Raw genomic sequence first — 22,968 nt, 5'->3', positions numbered from 1 at the left:
ATGCAGGAAGGCTTCTGTTGTGTTCACACAAGAATCCATGGAGGGGGGAAGATAGTAGGGCTAGGGGATGTGGGAGTGGCCTCAAGCCCTGGTGTTTATCTGGCAGGACATCTGTCAACAAATCTAATTCCCCCCTACCCCTGCCAGGCTAGTTGCCAGTCAAAATCCTCCAATCAGGCTCAGAGGCGAGCTTTCGGGGAATGAAGTCTTAACTATGAAGGGTTCCCCATTGCTCTTGCTCTCCACAGGCACTGATGGACACCCCCACACACACACACCTGGGCTGAGAAACAAGGAAGAGCAAGTACTCACCCAAAGTAAGACTTCCGAGCACCCATAAGTCTCGAAGAAGCCAGCCTTACTCTCCCTCAACAGGAGGTTCTATATCCCAGACAGAACTTGGGTGTGGTATCCAGGGTGTTTGGAAAAGTCTTTTTTCATTCTTGAGCACAAACCCTATTACACCGGAGAGATGATGTCACTCAGTGCAGTGACTGAAGTTCCCTTCTTCTTCTTTCTCTTCTTCTACCCCTTCCCCTTCCTCTTTCTTCTTTTTCCTTCTGAGACAGGGATTTTCTTTGTAATCCTGGCTGTCTTGGAACTCATTCTGTAGACCAGGCTGGCTTCAAACTCAAGGAGATCTGCCTGTCTCTGCCTCTAGAGTGCTGGGATTAAAGGCCCGCACCACCACTGCCCAGCTTCTCCTCTCTTCTGATGTCAGCAGCACTGAAGACATTATATAGCACACAGAGAAGGCTTTTCTCTTTATCCATTGTGTGTGTGTGTGTGTGTGTGTGTGTGGCCACACATGTATACTGGATGTGCATGCAAGTAGATGCCAGAGGCTGATGAAATGAATTGTCTTTAATCAGTCTTCTACCTTATACGATGAGGCAGGATACTGATTCCAAACCAAACCAGGTAATCCCCTGCCTCTACCTTTTAAGGTTGGATCAACAGGCAAGCCACTCCGCATTTACATGGTACACTGGCTAATTTCATGTCAAATTTACACAAGCTGGTGTGATCTATAGCAGGGCTTTCGAAGACCCGCCTGAGGCATAAATAAAGCTCAGAGACTTCTGTATAGTTTAAAGCTGTGGGTCTCTTGCTGGGGCAGTTTCTCTGATAGCTCATCTAACTTAACCTGACTTCCAGGCCTGCCCCTCCCCCCTTCAGCCTGCCAGGTCCCTTCTCCCCTTGGAGCCTCATCCCTGCTCAATGTTCACTTATCTCCCTTAGAAAGTTTTTCTGGACTCCCAGACTAGAAAAGTCCTATCCCACAATCCCCTTTATGCTCTTAGTGCGGAGAAGAGGGATGATACCCTAAAGAGAGATACTTGTACCCTCCTGGTAGCCATCAGACTATTGAGACATGAGCCCCCCAAAGGTGCAGTTTCCTCAGGAATTTCATGCTGGAAGGGAAAAAAAAAGAAAAGAAAAGCAGAGACCTGGTGCCAGCCAGAGGAGGGACTTGTCTTCTAAGAAAAGAAGCCACACATTTCTGGCAGCTTATCAGACCATTTGCAGGAGAGACTGGAGCCAAGAAATGAGGAGTCAGTGGTGGGTGGGACCACACCTTGATCAGGGTTGCTAGTGATTCTTGCTCCCACATTAAAAGCCAGACCTCAGGTCAGAACTCCCAACACGGATTTGGAGGGTCAGTGGTCCTCTTCCCAGTGTGGCCACCTTGGGTAAATTTCCACTCTCTGTCTTTACACTGTTTTCTCTTTAGTTGGTATATTGAGAACTGGTGGCCAAGCTTGGCTTATTAGAATTACCAGGACCCAGCTTTCAGTGGGCCCTGACTGCAGTAACATCAGAAAACCCTGTGTTATTTGTTGCACATGTGCCTATCATAATTAAATCTGTGCTGTGTAACTGCTCGTTCAGTATCTGTCTCGTTAGACTATGAGCTCCATGAGAGCGGGACCAGAGTTGTCTTAGTCACGAGTGTATCCCCAGAAGGAAACAGCTAACGGAGAGGACATTCTGTGCAGCTGTCCTGGTCAGTGTTTATCAACTCAACACAGCAAGAATTATCTGGAGGAAGGAACCTCAGTGGAGAAAGCACCTCCGTCGGAACATCTGTAGGTAAGTCTGTGGGCCATAGTCTTGATTAATGATTGACGTGAGAGGGTCCAGCCCACTGTGGGTGATGCCCCCCCTGGGCTGGTGGTCCTGGGTTGTATAAAAAGGCAGCCTTGGAAAGTTACGGAAGCAAGCAAGTAAGCAGCACTCCTCCATGGTCTCTGCTCCAGTTCCTGCCTCCAGGTCCTCCCAGGCTTGAGTTCCTGCCTTGGCTGTCCTCACTGATGGACTGTGATCAGAATGAGAAAACCAAATATACCCTTTCCTCCCCAAGTTGCTTTAGCCAGTGTTTCACCGCAGGAACAGAAACCAAATTAAAACAGTGGTGCTAGTCCTCCAACTCTTATCTCTTGGTCGTAATTAATCTTGACTTCTTAGACATATACCAACAGTCCCAAAAGACTCCAGAGTTCACAAACCTCTTGGAGCCACCACCCCTTCACACCTGGTCTGGTGCAATGGTTGTGCAATGGTGGTGCAATTGTTGTCCTTCCTAAACCTCCAGGCCACCTGTCCAGGAGGAAACCTGGAATTTTTGAGGGCCGGGACCTAAGACAGTTCTGGCCTGGGCCCCAAGCAATGGGGAGGGAAGGAGCTAAATCACATTAGCACGGTGCTCAGCTGCTGAATTAGAGGTTGCAGCCTGCTCGGCGGCTCTTCCTAATAGGACATTAATGTTCATTCTGAGCAATTACTGTATTTGCAACGGTTTCTTAATGCTCTGCTTCTGGAGCCTCAGAGCTAACGGCCTCAAGTTTCCAGTAACCAGCTCCCCGCCAAGGTGGAGAAATGCATTTCAGAAACGCTCTTCCCAGCTGGACCTAGGGAAGATTAAGCAGTGGGCAGACCCTGCACCTGGCTTCCCTGACCTGCTGACACCCTACAGCCTTTTGAGTGTGTGTAAGCAGAGGCAGGTCGGTCTCTAGGCACAGAAAACCATAGGAGCCTCTCTACAGCTGCTCCCTGCAGTCACACAGGGGCCCAGAGCTAACGGCTGCTAAGTGCTTCTAGCGGCATCCAGGCTCCAGCATCCCTCCATGTGCTCACATTTTTATTTTAATAGTATTTCCCCTCTTGATCATTAGAATAATGAAGGTTCATTGCAAAAACAGAGCACGGTGTAGAATTGGCACATCATATGACCTCAACACCCACAGCTCACAGCCCCAGACACTATCCATATACAGAGAACATGAAGGTAATTAGATACCAATATTAAAAACACATAAAGCAGTGCTCCAACAGCCCGATGATGGCAGGACAGCTGTGGTATAGGGTCACATTTATAGCTCCTTTCCCGGTGAGATGGAGCCTCAAGATGGCGGCATACAACCAAGCTCACTACTGATCTGGGGCAGGGTGCCTGGCACAGAGCACTCACCCTTTGATGTTAGCTGGCTGGCTGCTGGCTCAGAATTCCTTGAGTTGTGGATGACCTAAGTGAGGTACCCAGCTGAAACTTGCTCCCATTTAAAACTGGCTAGCAAAAAGTAATCGCTGAAAATCTAAGGGGATCAAAAATTGTTCTTTCTGCAATGAAAATTGACCCAAACTCCCTGCTTCTCTCTCTGTTTCTCTCTGTCTCTCTCTCTTGTACCATTTAGTATTAGAGTCATCCCTATGACACCCTTTCGGGAGACAAGATCTCTTTTTCACACAGCACAGCCCAGCACAGCACATAGTCAGAAAAGGGAAGCCAGCTAAATTGAATCCATCCCTGCAACCAAAGCTGGAATGTCTATAGACCTTGGGGTGGTGACAGCTTGGATCTGGAATGTTCTTTAAAGTCCTGTTAAAGGCCCAGTCTCCAGCTGGGTGGTGCTGGGAGGTGATGAAACTTTGAGTGGTAGGAACTAATGGGCGGTCTTGTCTCTAGGGATATGGCCTTGGAGGGGGTAGCAGAACCCCAGATTCCTCTCTCTCTTTTAATGTTCCTGGCCACTAGGATGAATGGCTTTGCTACCCCATGTACTCATGCCATGGTGTCCTGTCACAGGGACAATCAGCCATGAACTGAAAACTCGGAAACCGTGAGCCCCAAACACCTTTCTCTCTTTAAAGTTCATGGTCTGTTATTTATTACAGTAACGGAAAGCTGGCTCACACAGGCAGGTCTGTCACCACCAAACCCAAAGGACAGAATGGAGAATGAGAAGGGAAATCCACACCCACTAGAAAAAATGTTGGAAAGAGGAATGGATCATAGTCAGATGCAAGAAATAATCAGCACCTACGGGGACCAATACAAGGCCCTGAACCAGCTCTATGCTCTGCGCCTGGAATTTGTTTGCAATGTGCACGCTGTGTATTGAGGAAAGTGCAAAAGGCAGGAAGAAGCTGGAGCGGGAGGGAGGGAGGGAGGGAGGGAGGGAGAGAAGGAAGGAGGAAGAGAAAGAAACACAAGTTAAGCATAGGACAGCCAGCAGCAGATGACCTGTAGTGACATTAACAATGGACCATCACAGCAAAGGCCTGCCAGGCCTGGCCTGGGTGGCCAGAAGCCTTCAAGAACATGATCCTCCCAGTCTAAGGAAGCACTCCATAGCGGTGCTGCATTCAAGAATCCAGTCCGGTCTTCTGAGACTAGTGTCCATCTCTCTGTCTGCGGTGTTCCTACCTAACCATCCCACACTTGATGTGGTGGTTCGGACAGAGGGAGGCTAGGAGGTGGGGCTTCTGCAGTGTGGATTTCCAGGGGGTTCACTGTGATCTGCCGTCCCCTCAGCTGTCACAGTTCAGCTGTAAGCCTCAGGGGACCACACTCTCTCTCCAGATCCCAGTCTGCTCCTTGTGGGTTGGATCAAGACAGTGATAAATGATCTCTGGCTTGGAAAGTCTAAAAGCTACAGAAAGACAAGGAAGAGAAAGAAAGGAAGAAGCAAGCCCTGCCCTTCCCCCAGATCACCAACCTCAGAGAGAGTACATCTTAACACTTGGAGTCACTCTCACTCAAGGGTGGAGTCTTGCCTGAGTTCTCCTTGTTCACTGATTTCTTTCTGTCTCTGTCTCTCTCTCTCTGTCTCTGTTTCTATGTGTGTTCCTGTCTCTCCCTACCTTCCTTTTTAATCCCTCCTTTTTTCCCTTTCTATGTCCCTCTCCCTTTTCTCCTTTTCTTCTTGCCACCTTCCACATTCCCGTCTCTATCCCTTCCCTTTCCTATCTTTATCTCTTCTTTCTTCTTTTAGCAGGCTCTACTTCCTCAGTGTCTTTCTCTTTCCTCCTTTACTTCCCTCTCTCCCTTTCTTTCCCTCCCATTCTCTCTCTTCTTTCCCTCTTCCCTCTTCTCTCTCTCTTTCTGTGCCTCTTCTTTCTTTCCCTTCCTCCCCTCTCCTTCCCTCTTTTCCTTTCCCTCTGTAGATCTCTTTGACCCCCCTCTCTCACCTCTCCTTCTTTCTTCCCCTCCCCCGACTCTCACCACATGCATTCCCAGGTTCCCCTTTGTCCAGTATTTCTTAGTCTCTTGTCTGTCTCCCTTCTTCCCATCAGGCATTTACATTTTACCAAATGCAGTCACTCTATTATCAGCCAAATGCACACCCGGTGCTGTACTGCTGTGAGAAGCACAATCTCTCTCTGCTGAGAGCCCTGCTTCCTTCTATCGACCACTGTGTCTTAAAAAAATACACCTGCACTGAAGGCAATTCGATTTTGTTTAAAGGAGTGTAAAGCAAGTGTCCACTGGAGATGAAAGGCCTCACTTCCTGCCAGTGGCGCACAGGGCTGCATCTGTTTGTCTGCAGCAACAAGAGGAGCCAGGATCTCAGCAGAACTGATTTCAGAGCAGGCCCAGTGGACAGATCGGACAATGCCTTTCAGCAGCCGTTGCAGAGCTCTGTGCGGTGCTTTCTGGAAACACGAAGCTGCGCCAGACATGTTATCCCTGGCTAGGGGTGCCTTCAGGGTCTTTAAGAAGAAACACTCCCCAGGAAGCAACAGGGAGCCAGGCACCAAATGACGAGGATTTGGTTAAGAGAAAAGAATTATTGGTGAGAAAGCAGAGCCAATAATTCCTGGATCGTGAGACTCTGCAGCTTTCGATCCAAAAGCAACCTGTGAGTGAACTGCTGAGGACTTGTTCTTTCCTTCATGATTTGGCCTTGTCTCAGGGTTCTAGTAGCCCCTCAGTGCTGCCCATTTTCTTCACAAAGGACCATGAGTATGGTCCCTGTCATCAGTTTGCTGGGCCATTTCCAAGGCCCCTGTACAGAGCTGGGCAGAGCCTAGTGTCTTCTTCCTCAATCACCCACCCTCCAAACCTTTACATGCATGAATATATATCAAGCTGTGTATATGTGTAAGAAAAATATGGCAGAGTGTGGCTGCTAGTGGAGCAGTCAGGGAATGTCCTCCTTTGAGGCACAGTTTGATCAGAAACCCAACAAAGTGAGACTTAGCCAGGCCCACATCTAAAGAAGGTCAGAGCTAGGGGAAATGACTCCTTGGTAAAGTACGTCCTTGGCATGTTACAGGCCCTGGGCTTGCTCCTCTTCTCCACCGAAACGAACAAGCAAACAAACAAGTGATATTTTCAGCAGAGGACACGGGGTAGGAAAAGGCCTTGCTGGGCGTGGGGGCACATAACTTAAAGCTTTAATCCCAGCACTCGGGGCAGAGGCAGGTGGATGTCGGTGAGTTTGAGGCCAGCCTATGTATTGAGTTTCAAGCCAGCCACAGTTTCAGGATCACACCAACTCAAATACAACAGAACAAAACCCGAAAACAAAGAAACAAAAACCCAGAACATTAGAAGTCTTGGGCCCTACAGAAACCTCGGGACATGGGGTTTGTTTTTTTCTCTAACAAACACTGTGGACTGAACCTAGGTTTTGTACATGCTGGGAACCAGGCCTTCTTTTGTAGAAGGGCACTTTAAAAATCTTTGGACACAGGGTCTCACTAAATTACTCATGCTGGCCTCAAACCCAGGCCTGTCTTGAACTTGAGACCTACCTGCCTCGGTTTCCCCAGGGGCTGGGATCACTCACTTTTCCTTGCATCATCAGGCCTGGCTAAGGGTTAGAGTTTCATGATGAAACTATTTAAGAGCTTTGATGAAGAGAGTCACGAGCTTTTTCGGTTTTGTCTTACATCTGTTTGTGTGTGTGTGTGTGTGTTTGTTTAGCGAGGGCGTGGCATGGTGTGCTTGTGAGATCAAAGGACAATTTGCAGGAGCCGGGTTTCTCCCTCTGCCCCATCTGTCCTGGGGATCGGACTCAGGTTGTTGGGGTTGGCAGCACATGCTTTTACCCACTGAACTTTTTGGTTGGCTCCACGTGATGTTTGTTTGTTTGTTTGTTTGTTTTGAACAATTGTGGTTACTGTGGGGGAAAATTAGAATCTGGTAAGAGTTTGAGAAGCAGTGGTAGCCCAGGTGAGAAGGGCTGGCACTTCTAATTAGGCTACCAGTCCTGAGGGTGGAGAGAAGATACCCAAGTGTGAACAGGTTTTTGAAGCAATAAAGTGTATTGGATTTAGAAGAGAAAAATAAGTCAAGAATGACATCACGGATTTGAAGTATCTGGTGAGGCCAGTGGTGCCAGTTTCAGACTAAGGAGGACTCGGAGGGGAGGCCAGCACTTGGTGAGAAAAGGTTTAAGAATCTGACTTTGGATACTTCAAAATAGAATCCCATGACAGGTTATGAGGACCATGGGAGAAGGCAGAAGGTGCGCTAGGTGGGAGGTAAGAACCAGTAGGAGATGGGAACCAATGAGAGGTGGGAACCCGTGGGAGGTGGGAACCAATGAGAGGTGGGAACCCGTGGGAGGTGGGAACAGTGGAAAGTGGGAACCAGTGAGAGGTAGAAACCAATAAGGAGGTAGGAACCAATTGGAGGTAGGAACCAGTGAGAGGTGGGAACCAGTGGAAGGCTGGAACTGGTAGGAGGTGGAAGCAAAGGAAGGTTTCAGCAAAGCAAGCTAGGGAAGACTCAGGGCCGGTGTCTGTGATTGAGAAAAGCGCACGCGGTAGCTGTTATGTTGTGCAGGCAATTCCGCTGGCCTGCCCTCAGGGGCCTTTAGAATCCTGACAACGTCCTGTGTCACCACCTGCGTCCTATGTCATTACCTGAGCCAGGTGCTTCAGATAAACCCCGCCTGCCGCTCCCATTAGGTCTCTCTCCGTGCTTTCATTTCTTCCCCTTTCCTTCCTCTCTGACTTTTCTCTCTCGGGGGCTCCCCACCGTGCTCCTCTTTCTCCTTTCCCCTTTCCCTCCTTCAAATAAATCTCCTTCATATCCAGATCTGCTGAGTGTGTGACATTAAATAAATCCTAACAGTATCCTTATCCCTTATTATCCCTGAGGAATACCTCTGGGTCCCACCATGGACACCAGGTCTTTGCATGTGTAAGTTCCTTACATAAAATGTCATAGAAAAATAATAACAATTTTAATTAAAAAATTTTTAGGGATTGGAGAGATGATTCAATGGGCAAATTGTCTGAAGTTTAAGCAGAGCCCAGCACCTATGTAAAAGGCTGGCATGCTGGCACATGCCTGTAGCCCTGTGCTGAGAGGAAAGACAGAAGAGTCTGTAGCGTGCTTTTTTGGCTATAGTAGCTGGCTGGTGAGTTCCTAGTGAAAGACCTGTCTCCAGAAATAGAGTAGGGATAGATAGAGGAAGACAGGGTCCATCATGCATAACCCTGTAAGCTTCCACATACATAAACATGGGTATGCATCCCAACGGTTCCCACCTCTCATTGGTTCCCACCTCCCACTGGTTCTTATCTCCCACTGGTTCTTACCTCCCACCTAGCGCACCTTCTGCCTTCTCCCATGGTCCTCATAACCTGTCATGGGATTCTATTTTAAAGTATCCAAAGTCTGATTCTTAAACCTTTTCTCTTCCAAGTGCTGGCCTCCCCTCCGAGTCCTATGCATGCATGTGTGTGCACACATACAAATAATAAATAAACAAAAGGCATAGTATTTGCATGTACACACGTCCTCCTGTGTGCTTTCAAATCTTCCTGCTCACTGGTCTGAAACAACATGAAGTACACTGTACTCTTCAGGGCATAAACAAGTCTGCACATGATCAACATAGATGAAAATTTTTTCCACATCGTTTTTATACACACTTGGTTCAGTCAGCCACTGCAGAAGCTGAGGACAGAGGCAGAGTGTTTTACAAGGTGGGACCCTGTTCAGCTGTGTCCAAAGCCACTGATAATTAGAGCAACAGAAGCCAGAGGCAAACCTTGGGTCTGAGAAAGCACAGCTGAACTTGAACCAGTCATGGCATATAACCCTGCCAGCCAAATAGCAACTGTCTCCATTTTAACTGATAAGAAGTAGTTTGGAGGTTTGCCAGGGCCACAAACCTGTGAGTGTTGGGGGAAAGATGAAATTGTAGGTGTTTGAGGCACCATCTCCCATCAAACCACCACACCCAGGCCACTGGAGGCACATGCTTCACCCAGACTCAGGGTGTAAGCGTACAGCTACTACCAACTAGGAAATATCAGCCCAAAGTGTGTGAGCCAATGTTATGTTTGAAGTTTTAATTACTGTGTATAAGAGATCTATGAAACAAAAATGTCCCGAACCTGTAAGCCCCTTGGCCATGGACAGATACTTCCTGAAATGCTGGAAGCTGTTGCTACGGGAGATAAAAGCCACATGGGTTCACTCCCATACACACGTTTGTTTGACACAACCAGATATGCTCGATCACGCATGGGCGAGAGGTACTTGGGCAGGAAATACGTCACTATACAGCTCACCCCTAACCACTTCAGCACGTGTCTCATTAACGCCCGCGCTCTATTTGCTCACGGGTTTATTTTTGGTGACACGGTTTGCAAACAGAGACATTAGCAACTCTGACACTACGTGTACAGACACACAGTGTAGACAAACACACGCACACAGATAATGCCCCTCCTTCGAGATACAGAAGAGCCTGTGGTCCCTGGCAGCAAGCTCTCTCATAACCTCTCCCAGTTAGTCCATCCTCACCCAGCCAGGGGGAACTACTGATGCGAGGCGCCTCACAAGAACAGGCCTTCTCTGGCGAAGACTTTCTCATAAGCAGCCTCCCTTCCACGTTTCTCTGCTCTCTCTCAGCATGGCTCCCCATCAAGGATGCAAGGGAGTTTCTTTCCTTAATAAAGAAAAGTATTATTCACTAGCAAATTTCATCTTAAGGGTTCTGTTAAGAGTTGGAGAGGCAGTTCAGCTGGATTAAAAAATAAAAATAAAAAAGACACTTGCTGCACAAACCTGGCACCTGAGTTTGTTCCCCAGAAATCACTGTGGAAGGAGAGAACCATCTCCTGAGAACTGACCTCTGACCTCTGACACACGTAATAATAGATAATATTTGAATTGAAAAATAATCCTGGTAGGGATCCTCTCATCATCTAAAACTAGCAGGAGGCTGGCAAGAGCGCTCAGCAGATAAAACTCACTTGCCTCCAAGTCTGAGGACCTGAGTTCAATCCCAGAACCCACATGGTGGAATCAGAGAACTGACACAAGTTATCCTCTGACCTCCTTGTATGCATGCACACAGACACATACACGCATGCACACACGTACAAATAAAAAATATTTTAAAAATAAAGCTGGCACATCTGCCAACTGGGAACAAAGCATCTAACGGCAGCTGTGAGGCCTGCATGTGAGGCCTGCATGTGAGGGAAGGCCTGGACCACTGCTGTCTCTTAAAGTGATGTCTGTTAGTTTGCTCCAGCGTTCTGCTCTAGTCCTGGTGATATCATGCAACCAAGCCTTCTGTTCCTTGTCACAAAAAAGTACATTTTTCTAGGTAACTGTTTTGGTGAGAGCGAAGAATTCCCATACACAGTAAGAAGAAGATCTAAAGGGATGGTTAAGTATGTATCAGAATGGTTCCTTAATTCGGCGGCTCATTCCTGCCATAACAGCTGAAGAGCACCAGCTAGGTGCTAAGGGTGCTAAGCCTGGGAAAGCAACGGGACGGGACGGAAAAAACAAAAAAATACATGCAGATATTGTCTTCATGGGGCTTGCAGTCTGGTGAGCTACAGGAACGCCAAGAGCAGCTAATTGTTTAATTGTCAGTGTGCTCATACTACCAGAGCAAAAGGCAGCTGCGGAGGGCTGAGGGCGGGGCTGGGTTGCTCCAGGAGACTGAGTGCAAACAGGAAAGTTAAATAGGCAAAGGGGAAGGAATGAAAGAGAGCTGTGTAACCAAAGGGCCAGGAGCCTTGCTTGGGGAAGGAAGCCCGACTGGGCAAGCTCAGAATGCTGGCTCCAGAGTTGCAGGGTTTTACTGTCTGTTCAAAACTCTTGGTCTTTGACCTTGGAGTTTCCCCACAGAAAGATTAGGTGTGGCTGTCTGTTCAGTTCACTCCAAGTCTCTGGTGCCCAGAGCACCCATCTGGAGAAGGAGCGGTAGGGAGTGCATGGTGGGTGTAAGAGGGTGGGGAGGCAGAGAAGGAGGGAGGGGTGGTTTTAGGTAGAAGTTTGAGATGTGTGCCTTGAAGAGGTCACCGGTTGCAAAGCTCAGGATGTTCTTCAAGCCTCTGAGGGAATGGGGGCTTTTGTCTAAATGCCTGACCTTGGGAAAAGGACTTTCTTGGGGGATCAGACGGGCACCTACACAGAGAAGGCTAGGTCAAGACCGAGTCTACAGGAAAGATTTGGCCAGAAGGGGCCTCCGGAAGCTGGAAAGAACAAGGCAGAGGTTTCCGCCTCTTCAAGGGGAGTGTGGTCCTGTTGACACCTTCAGTTTGGACTTCCAGACTCTAGATCTGTGAGAGAATGATTTCTCTGCTTTCAGAATAAGTTGCTAAGACAGCCTTACACAACTAACACAAAGAGCAACCGTGACGATGGGACGCCAGAGAAGCTCGTCTCTCTTAGGAAGAGTAGTTTAGACATACGAATGTAGACTTTGAGGTGGTGGTAAGAGGCCAAAAGCTACCTTGGGGTCGCATAAAGACGCGGCAACCGACAGCTATTACCATTGTTGCTCGCTGGGGGATCACTGTCTTACAAACTCATCTGGTGTTCCTGGTATCTCGAGGTGGCAAATGAGTTCAAGCTCTGCCAATAGCACAGCAAAGCTCAGCTCGTTCCTCGCGGCGCCTCAGCTCGAACGTAAAGGTTCCTGGGTACGAAATTCTATTTGTATTTCTTCACCTCGGGCTGATTCCAAGTTCATATCCACCCTGAAAGTCTACCTCAGACCTTTCCAGGGAGATCCTAGAGATGGCACAAGCTTTCCTCCATTCTTCCTCCCCCTACCCCGACTCCCAGGACTCGGGTTACAGAGGAAGTCCGCCACCTTGTGGACACTCACAGTTCCAACAGCCTAACCTTTAAACCACAAAATCCTTTATCTTATTGATGTAAAAGGACAAGCCATAGGTGAAAAATCCTCCGGTCTTCAAAATAGCTAAGAGGTGAGCAAAGTGACATTAAACAGGTCCCCAGGGAGCCGCTTTTCGGCCCTTGGAGACATGACACCACACCTACAGATGACCCCTTAAGCCTCCCAGGTTTCTGTGTCTCAAAACCCTGTGGAGGCTTTTCCGTGGCCTTGGAAAAACTCAACTTCAGACCCAATCAAGTCTAAGAGAACGAGGGAGGAGGAATGGAGCAGTTTATTAATAAGTAGTAAGTCGTAGCTAGGCTATAATACATTCTAGTGTGTTGTCAAAAGTAGAATGAATACCTGTGATTCATGGTGTAACTCAAAACACTAGAAAGGCTGGGCATGTTTGGCACACATCTTTAATTCCCAACACCCCATAGGCAAGGGCAGGTGGAGCACTGTGAGTTCAAGGCCAGCCATAGTTACATGGGGGGAACCCTGTCTAAAGGGAAAATAAGCTAGAGCAAGAACCACAAATGCTTTCACCATGGAGACGTGACAAGTTTGAGGAAATGGATACATCTAACACGACCACGAAGTGTCTACAGTGATCCAAAGCAGGCCCTCCTTTACATGAATACTTTTTTTTTTTTTAATTTTAACTTTCAGGTAGAGGTAAATTTAGGGCTAGGTGTGGTGGTTCAGTGCCTTTAATTCAGGGACTTCGGAGGCAAAGTCAGATCTTTGTGATTTTTGAGACCAGCCTCAGATAGATAGACATTTAGAAAAATAGATAGATAGATAGATAGATAGATAGATAGATAGATTTTTATATCAAAAGGAAGGAAGGAAGGAAGGAAGGAAGGAAGGAAGGAAGGAAGGAAGGAAGGAAGATAAAGATTTTACACACTGGGGAAAAACTAATCTATGTCTCCATGTCTTCATCTGTAAAGTGAAGGACACTATAACTACTAAGACCTGCCGCAAGCATGAAATAAACCCACGGATTTAAAGTGGCTTTAAAGTGGATTTATATCGCCTCACTCGATAAACTTGACATAGTGACTGAATGTTACTCACCTTGAAGCCCAATTCTTACACTTAATGAAGGCTCTGGACGTGGTAGGTACCGCTCGCCAGGAAGGGTGGGAAGTCATGGCCTCTCCTCCTGCACTGTGGCAGGTCCAGCAGCATGAACAGTCTATGTACGTGCACAATAAAGAAAGGCAAAATATAAGAAATGGTATGAAAGCAACAAAAAGGAAGCATGAGGAGAACAGTCTCCTTGCTCTCAGCAGATGACACTGGGGGTTCACTCAGAGGCAGGTCAACAGCAGCACGGGCTGCCAGGCCAAAGGTCCACTGTTCCCACGAAGAGCCAAGCGCCGCAAAAGCTTAATTTTGCCATCAGATGGATGCCTAGTTTTAGCCTTGCCAACAGATGCATGGTTTTAGTTCCCGAGTTCAGCCTTATCGAATTTAATCATTCAAGCTTCCTTCTCTCCATTGTCACAGGTACTCCATGACTGTGATTTTAAGAGAAGCCTATGTGACTCAGTGTAGACTCCCCCAACCATTCTCTCCATACCCTGCTCTTCCCCCAGCAAAGAGTTTCCTCCGGTCCCTTCTCCTCTGCTTGTAGATGGGGCCTTCTCCTGTGTCCTCACAGAGTCCCTCCTCCCCATCTGTGCCTGGGGCTCCTCTTCACACAGGGACACTAGTCTATTGGAATAAAGTTCACCCTTGTGGTCTCGTTTAAAAATGTTCTTTTATTATTAATATTGTTAACTATCATATTGCCATCATCATCATCATAACCATTCACCATCATAATCGTGTGTGTGTGTGTGTGTGGTGTGAATATGTGTAGGTCAGATCTTTCCTGCCTTTTCACAGGTTCCAGGTTCCACAGATCAAAATCAGGTTGCTAGTTTTGTGCAGCAAGTGCCTTAACGGGAAAGCCATCCTACCAGCCCATGACTTCATTTTAACCTAACCACCTCTTTAAAGACTCTTAGGGCCAAATAATGGGGTTGGGGCCTGGAAAGTGGGGTGGGGAGGGAATCCGGCCCACAACCTTCTCTGCTTTATTCTTTCCATGTAGGATAGGGATAGGGCTATGAAGGTGATCTTGGCAAGTTCCCAGCCCTTCAAGGTTGATTAATGGGGAAGACCTGAACAGGAGCCGTGCCCAGCACCAATAAGAACAGTTGCTGCTGCCCTCCACACCTTAGATAATGGTTGTGTCTGCTTTTCCAAGGCCCTCAAATGGCCTTCCCTGAGGGGAATTCCACTCCTTTGCCGTGCCAGGCACCCAGCAGATGACATTCCCAAGACACAGGTTTCCTCGTTCTAAAGCCGTGGTTCTCAACCTTCCTAATACAATTTCTCATGTTGTGGTGACCCCCAGCCAGGAAGGTATTTTTGTTGCTACTTCATAACTATAATTTTGCTACTGTTATGAAATGTAATGTAGATATCCATGTTTTCTGATTTTCTTAGGTGACTTCTGTGAAAGGGTCATTAGATCCCTGAAGGGTTTGAGACTCACAGGTTGAGAACGCTGGTCTAAAGGCTGAAACAGAAGAGAAGCTCGTTCTGAGCAGTTTAAAGACGTTTAGTTAAAAGGAAAGGGGAAGTGTCAAGCACCCAAGGGCAGGATTTGTGGTGACAAAGACTACTTAGAATAAAAATATTGAGGCTTATGCATGTGTGAAAGAGCCCAGAGAAAAGCTACCAGCAGGGTAGCTTACACAACAGAAAATGGCTGATCAGGTGAGCTGCCAGTACCTCCATGTCATTCCTTCTAAGAAATGCATAAGCAAATGAGTGTTGGAAATGTTGGTTTTGCTAGTGGGAGAGAAATGTAAATACGTATAGTATGTAATGTCGTATTGATAAGAGCGCATGAAGATAAAGCAGGCTGGCTGCTGAAAAGCTATGTGTTGTGTCACTCACTTTAGAAACTGTCACTATGTCTTCCTTGCTTTGAAAGCAAGAAGCTTTGGAAAAGAAGCAAATAAATACTAACCTAAAAAGCCAGGCATGGTGGCACATGCCTTTAATCCTAGCGCTATTTAGAATAACAATGATGAGGCCTGTGGATATGTAAATGAGTCCAGACTCCGTGAGTTCTAGGCCAGTCTGTGTTTGGTTTTTTCGAGAAAGCATTGCTCTGTGTAGCCCTGGCTGTCCTGGAGCTTGCTCTGTAGACCAGGCTGGCCTGGAACTCAGAGACTCTCCTTCCTCTTCCTCCCAAGTGCTAGGTTTAAAGGTGTGTGCCACCACTGCCCAACCAGGCCAGTCTGTTTTAGACAGGACAACCAGGGTTATGTAGACAGACCCTGTCTCAGAAAAACAAAACAAAACAAAACAAAACAAAAACTAGCCAGAACGCACACCCCCGCACCCACAAGCCTCTTTTTCCTTTTCTTTTCTCTTCTTCATTTCCATTTCTGGCTTGTGCTTTTGTTTTGTTTCCCTCTTTTGCCCTTTTGATTGTGAGAAAGAATAAGGAAAAAAGACGTCACAGCACGGCCGATGCCACACTTCTCCGCTAGTGGGCGCCGCGAGACCGTCCTAGGACTGAGGGAGGGCAGGGACGAGCTGGCCCCTCCTTTTAGCCCCGCCCCCGCCATCTGAGCCCTGCCCTCTTAGCCCCGCCCCTCCCGGGCCTTGCGCTGCTAGCCCGGCCTTTGACCACGCCCCTCTGGGCCGCGCCCGTTCCTCCGGCTTCCAGGCTATGGCGGCTGCCGTTGCTCCTTGGGCTCCCGGCTTGTGGCGGGCGTGCAACGCCCTCATGGCAGCCTTCTTCTCCCTGGCCGCCGTGGTGCAGGTCAGGCGGGCTGAGGAGGGCTGGCAGAGGGACCGCGGAGAAGCCGGCCCGGGCGGCGAGTTCTCAGGGTGGAGCAGCATTGGGGTTCATGTTTCCCGAACCCGCAGAGTGCTGATTGAACACCCATGAGTTGGTGTGATCAAGCAACCTGTGCACGTGAGCACAGCTGGCCACTTAGAAAGGGACCCAGGACCGCAGCTCTGGCATCTTTTCGAGCCTTCAGCTCGCGTGAGACCTGAGTGGGTTTCAGCGCCTGGGATGAAGGAAGAAACAGGACAGACAGCACCCTTCCCCTTCCTAGACTGCTTCCTGATCATCCTCAAGATGACTCCCCTCGTTTCTTGGGACCCAGGGTCTTAAAACACACCACTGAAGTTCCTAGAAAATCCCAAGCCATTCTTGTCAAAAGACGCATGGCTGTGTGTTAGAGCTACCTGCCGTGTTCACCCTGGAGTCCCGTCAGCCATCCTGATTGTGCAGACAGCTAGACCATTCTGTACCCAGAGCCCATTGCAGCGCCTAACTCTTCGAAATGAACAGTAGATACACGGTAAGACGAGACATAGGACAGCAAACATATCAGGTCCAACATCAGCTAACACCTTGATGTTTTGACATTCTAGGTGAACGATCCAGATGCAGAGTGGTGGGTGGTGAGTATGAGCTACTTTCAAAATGTTCCTCCGTTTGACACAACTATGCCTAAAACCTGGAAATGAGCACCTTTGTGAGCTTATTTTCCTAATTTTTCTCCTTGGAGTGGGAAGTCGCTGTGATGATCTCCTTGATTACACCAGTCATGATAATAGGAGTTCCTCTCATCTACTAAGGACCTACAACATGCTAGCCTCTTGGCATGCATTATGCTAACTTTTCTGACAGCCATCACAAGGATGTGTGTATTGGTTGTATTGGTCCGTGATTTTTGTCCTCAGACGGCAAACAAAAGTCCTGGAGGGAGACTGTACAGTATCACTGAGGAGCTCATTCTTGGGTTTGGGGACAGTGTTCACTGGGTATAGATGAGCAACGAGTAAAAACACCAGGAATTACAGAGCCAAGTCCTAGTTTGGTTTGGGTGTTTGTGCAGTAGAGCCGTAGCCTGATACTGCTTGCTGTCCAGACTCTCCTGCCCCCAAATCAAATGACCTCTTCCTTCTTTGGTCCATAGCCTGAGCTCCAGATCGTGTAATCCTGCAGAAAGCTTTATGTTGATTCTCTGAAAGGATACAGCAAATAGCCACCTGCACCGTGGTGCTGCTCCTCAAAACGTGCCCAGAGGCCCACCCAACACCTTTCCTCCCCACGGGCCTGTTGATCCTCCTAACCCAGCCATCTCTGTTCTCAGCAGAACCTCCCACACATCTTCACTCACAGGCTGTCACCTTTCCCGTCACTGCCTTGAGATGCCCTCAGAAGTAAAAGTGAAGAGGAATTCTCAGGATGGCTGTGTGCACAGTGCCTGAGCGGATGAAAACAGGTCACACAGTCTGATGGGTGCTCTCCCTCATTCCCATTTGCCCCTCTGTTACTTCCCCTAAGGACAGTCTTGCAACTCCTCTGTCTCCTGTCCCCTCTGCTCCTAGGCACCTGTAGGTCACTGTCTGCTTCCAAACCTTGTGCTGTTTCTCAAGCTAAGTTGGAGCTCCCCCATTTGGTCTTTAGGCCCACCATAGCATGGCCCAGCCCATGTTTCCAGCATTGTCTTTGAAGTCTAGTTCAGAAATGATGGCTACTGTGCCTTGCCCCTAGTGTGCTGCGGTGTGCCCAGGCTCTCTCTCACTCACTGTCACTCTTCCCAGGAGGATCTGAACATCCTTCCTTTGACTCCTGATTGTAGCAATAACCAGTTTGGCCTGTGTTCTGTGAAGCCAGGTTCCAGGAGAACAAGGACACATTCTCCCTCTTCTTAGGCGCCTTTATGGAAAAAGGTTTCTTGTAAAAATTCACCAAAGTGCACAGATGAGCAATGCTACAATACTTTCAGCACTTTGGAGACAGGACTTCACCCAGCTCCTTTCCACAGTCCTTGCTGCACCTTGTACGTGGAGGCTGTTTGCATCACAAAGACAAAGAGTGGAATGTGGGTGATAACAACAGGTTACAAAAATATAGAACTTATATCGCTGAAGAAACTCAGGTGATCTAGGCTCAGTGATGGACACCTGTAATCCCAGTGCTTGGGGTTGGGGGAGGGGCAGAGGCAGGTGGGTCTTTGTGAATTTGAGGCCAGCCTGGTCTACAAATCGAGGACAGCCAAGGCTACACAGAGAAACCTTGTCTCGAAAAAGAAAAAGAAAGAAAGAAACTCAAGTGGTTGCTTGATGGTCAACAGTGGCATGGGCTTGGGATTTCTCTTCTCAGGCATCCTCATTTTTATTGAGTAGCTGCTGCAGCTCCAGACCTCTGATTCCCAGAGAAGTCTATCCAAAGTAAGAAGAATCAAAACAGGAGCACAGCAGGTTTTCATCTGTGCTTTCATCCTTTTAGTTATGGAGAAAACATTTCCCAGGAAATCCCTTGGACAGGTAGCATTTGGTTTGCACAAATCAGAATGCCATGTTGCTGGCGTTCTGATTCATAAGCAACCATACCTTGTTAAATGCTTTGTATGTCATCGACTTGGACCTGGGAAGACATTGCCTTACCTTATATTCCTATTCATGATGATTTCTAGCTGCCAAAGAGGTTGAGAAAACAGTCTTGCAGTGGACATGAGTTAGAAATGAGCCCAGTGTATTTTGTGACTCTATTGGATTAAATTTTTTAAGTGCATACTATGATACTTTTAGTTTTTCCATTGTAAATAAAAATCAACAAAGGACTGGCAAGATGGCTCAGTGGGTGAAGGTGCTTGCCCCAAATACTGATGACCTGAATTTGGTCCTGGTGACCCACATAAAAGTAGGAGAGAACCAGCTCCACAAAGTTGTCATCTGACCACCAACACATAGATCATACATACATGCATATATACAGACAGGCAGACAGACAGACACACATTCACTCATAAAACAGTAAACTTAAAATTTCTTAAATCCCAACAGTAACAGAAACAAACATAAGTGGATTGCACTAGGTTCATATTTTTGCTGAGAATTGGTTTTTGTTTTGTTTCATTTTGGTTTGGTTTTTCTCTGTGCATCCCTGGCTGTCCTAGAACTCACTCTGTAGACCAGGCTGGCCTCAAACTCACAAAGATCCACCTTCCTCTGCCTCCCATGTGCTAGGATTAAAGGCTTGTACCACCATTGTTTTAACTTGTGCATGAGAAGCAAGTCTTTTCATTCTCTCTGCCCCCAGCTTTTTTCATCTTCTCCTGATAGGAAGAAGCATTTTAATAAGGATTATTACATCACAGTTGCTCTGAGAGACTTAAAGGATAGATCTGTTCATATGTGTGTAATGCACTGTAATAAGACTGTGTGAGCTGAGACAGATATCCAGGCATTTGAATGCACATTTAAAAAACCTATGCGGAACACTTCTCACAGAGCACAGTTGGATATTGATGGTGTGTGTACAAACAGGTGAGAGAGAGAGAGAGGGTGTGTGTGTGTTACCATGAGGCTTAGGAACGGGGCTTTTTCAGGGACAGTCTTCCAACTCCCTTTCCCAAATGAACAGCCTGGTCTCCGTAATGAGCACGTCAGACCCACACATCCTTTGGATGCTTTCGGTGACCTCACTTGTAGAACTGGAATACTGAGTCACGTGGTCTAGGGGGTCCAGCCGAGCAGGCCATCTGGTCATTCATGACTCTTCTGCAGAGAATGATCTTTTATGCAAGCAGGGAAGGACACCCTGGGTAAGGCAGTTGCTTGGGAGAGCCTGGGAGGCCAGCACTGACTAAACAATGCACAGAGCTACAGCTCAGGGATAAGGAGTGATTCCTGGCAGAGCCAGCCGAGGGAGGTAAAACTAGAGCTTGATGGAGTGACGAGGTCACACCTGCAGAAGTTATCACATCCTTGGTGAATACCAAAGCAGATGAAAATCCTGAAGCCTGGTGACCGCTGGTCACACTCTTCTTTGCTAGATCCTCTGGAACGTACCACGTGCTGAGCATACACCTGTTTTCAGTGGGGATGGGGACACTGTACCGGGCTACACTCCCAGGTTCCGGCACACTTCTTAACCCTCACATTTCCTTTGCTAACAGGTGGTGTACACGATCCCAGCGGTACTTACCCTGCTGGTGGGGTTTAATCCTCTTGTCACAGGTAGGAACAGTGGATTCTACATGCGGGGTCAGCAAATCAGTGTTCTTAGAATGCTGAGAATGTACCCAGTCAACTCCCAAGAGAGAAACAGGATTCCAGGCCTTCCCTCTCAATTCTGATAACGAGGAGCTCCTTTTCACCTAGCGTCCAGGTCCTACACCATCCTAGGGAGACTTCTCAAGGTCATAGCTTACTAGCCACTATCACCTGCAACTCGAGACCTCCTGGGCTGATTGCTTCTTGCTTCTGATGCAATTTAGCTCATAATGGGGAAGAGTTTGATCACCGCACTGACTTCTTAAACCTCCAGCTAGTGTCAAATGGGCAACAATCGGCAGTGGTAATCTTGTCTTCCCAGACTCAGGGGCAATCATTGCCTGTTCCTTTTTTTTTTTTTTTTTCTTTTTCTTTCTAATACAGATCAGCTCATTTCCTTTACACATTCTTAGAGCAGTGCCACTCTTGTTAACTACTTTCTTATTTGGAATTTATTAAAAAACGTAGGTGTACAAACTGCCACTTGTGTATAGAAAGTACTTCCCATGTCTGGAGCACACCTCCTTCCACTCCCACTCTCCCGGTGCACAGTTCTTGCGGCAGTGTATGCCTTACTTTTATGTGGCCCCCTATTGGGTACAAGCTTCTTACAAGCAAGAGCGTGCTTCATGCCTCTTCGCATAGCGTGCACTAGTCCACCCAGGTAAGCAACAGAAAGCGGAGAGGCCAGGCGCTGGCTGACAGGGACAAGAGGTGTGGGAAGGGTGGCTCTCCAAGGAACACGGACAAGGATCATAAAGCAAGTGAAAGAGCGCGCTGGCTCCTGGGTTCGCCATGAGTTACAGCTGCAGGATATCCACCTACAGGCAACTTCGTCTGGAAGAGTGTATCTACCGTACACATGCTGTTTTGCATGCTGTGGGCTGGTGGCTTGGCGTACCACTTCCTGCTTCATGCACAGCAGAACATCCTAAATGAGGAAGAAGGCAGGTGAGCGTCGGCTTTTGCTCTTTGGAGGGGTGGGGCAGACCTGAGTCATTCTTTCCTCGCTGCACAATGATGATTTAACTCCCCCAAATGTACCTCGAGGAGTGCAGGCGGTGACATAGCCGTTAGTATGAGGAAAGAGTGGAAATGGCGGAGCCAGGATTCAAACCTGTCATTGATCCCTGGGCACCATTATAACAGCTCTCGCAGCCATACCACTTCCACATTACTGCCCGGGAGGTGGACCTTGACCTTCCTGTAACTTAGCAAGGGCATAGTACAGTAATGCTCCGGTCTGATAAGCTGGAGACAGCACCCTGAGTCAGTCTTGGGTCAGTCTTAGAGGTAAGTGCAATCATCCACTTAGAAGTACTTTGAGTTGATCTCTGCCAACCTTGCTTGATGTGTCATAGGTCATCTCTCTTGATCAGAACCGTCTATTGCTGTTCTATTACCTTTCCTTTGTTGGGATCCCAGCCCTAACCTTTGCTTTCTTGTCTACCCTGCTGCTGGTGTCTGCTGGCACTATTCTCCAGAGACTTTGTGTTAGGGTATCATTGACAAAGTGCGGTTTGCTCTGGACCCTCGCCTCTGTAAACTGCAGAGCAAGCCAGGCCCCTGTGGATGGGGATGTAGACTGGATGGGTTGAGTCACCTTCAGCTTCCAGCCCAAGAATCAGGGTGGGCTTGAAGTGGAGCCTCCAGTGGCAGTGACACTCCTCAGCCAGTATGAGGCCCACACACCTGACACACAACTCCACAAACACGTTTCCCTCAACGCTGTTAGTCTGATTAATATTACAAGGCACTATTCTCCTTGCAATCCCCCCTAGCCCTCACAGTGTGTGTTTAGATTTCCTGTTCATCTGAGCCCCTGCAAAAACACTGACCTCCTTTTAAAAACAAGAAACAAAGGACAAATGACACCCCAGGCTGTTTGGGGGCTGTACCACTCCTGGGGGGCAGCAGCCACTTGGTAATGTGAAATGCGGTGTTTTCCAGGGAGCTGTCTGGCCTGGTGATTGTCACAGCGTGGATGGCACTGTGCCACAGCTCATCAAAGTAAGTTAAACTCATTAGTAAAAAATCAGTGGGCTAGAGAGACAGCTTAGGGGTTAAGAGCACCGGCTGATTTTCCAGGGGACCTGAGTTCGATTCCCAGCATCCACAGAGAGACTCATGGCTATTGGTTAGCTGCAGTCCCAGGGGACCAGGTACCCTCTTTTAGCTTCCATGGGTACACAAAGACACATGTAGGCAAAGCACTCATATACATAAAGTAAATAATTTTTGGCCCAAATATATTTGAAAGCAAATGTCATAATTTCTAAATGTATATTTTTGTTAATGATCTCTGTTAATTATAGTATGTTCAGAGAATATACATTATAGGATATTAAATTCTTTGGAAACTCTGAAGGGAATATTTTATGGCTGAACCTATGGTATTTTTGAAATGGTGTGCCTGTGGATTCTGCCAGGTGTGTGTGTGTGTGTGTGTGTGTGTGTGTGTGTGTGTGTGTGTGTG

General features: G+C 47.8%; 1 protein-coding gene across 3 annotated transcripts in view; it reads left to right on the top strand.

The window, feature by feature from the left end:
• Positions 1 to 16,132: 16,132 nt before the first annotated feature.
• The window catches only part of Tmem220 (transmembrane protein 220), an 18,830-nt gene continuing 11,994 nt past the window's right edge, over positions 16,133 to 22,968 (top strand). For all 3 annotated transcript variants that reach the window (XM_055594371.1, XM_055594370.1, XM_055594372.1), the window contains exons 1-5: positions 16,133 to 16,233; positions 16,857 to 16,886; positions 20,396 to 20,456; positions 21,320 to 21,443; positions 22,443 to 22,502. In XM_055594371.1, coding sequence (XP_055450346.1) covers positions 16,141 to 16,233; positions 16,857 to 16,886; positions 20,396 to 20,456; positions 21,320 to 21,443; positions 22,443 to 22,502 — 368 coding nt within the window. In that variant the 5' untranslated portion in view covers positions 16,133 to 16,140. The remainder of the gene's footprint in view (positions 16,234 to 16,856; positions 16,887 to 20,395; positions 20,457 to 21,319; positions 21,444 to 22,442; positions 22,503 to 22,968) is intronic.

This window comes from Psammomys obesus, unplaced genomic scaffold (genome assembly GCF_907164565.1).
Source record: "Psammomys obesus unplaced genomic scaffold, mPsaObe1.curated_primary_1811, whole genome shotgun sequence".
Classification (NCBI taxonomy): Eukaryota; Metazoa; Chordata; class Mammalia; order Rodentia; family Muridae; genus Psammomys; species Psammomys obesus.
Note: the sequence above shows the minus strand (reverse complement) of the source record. Positions and strands in the feature narration are given on the sequence as shown.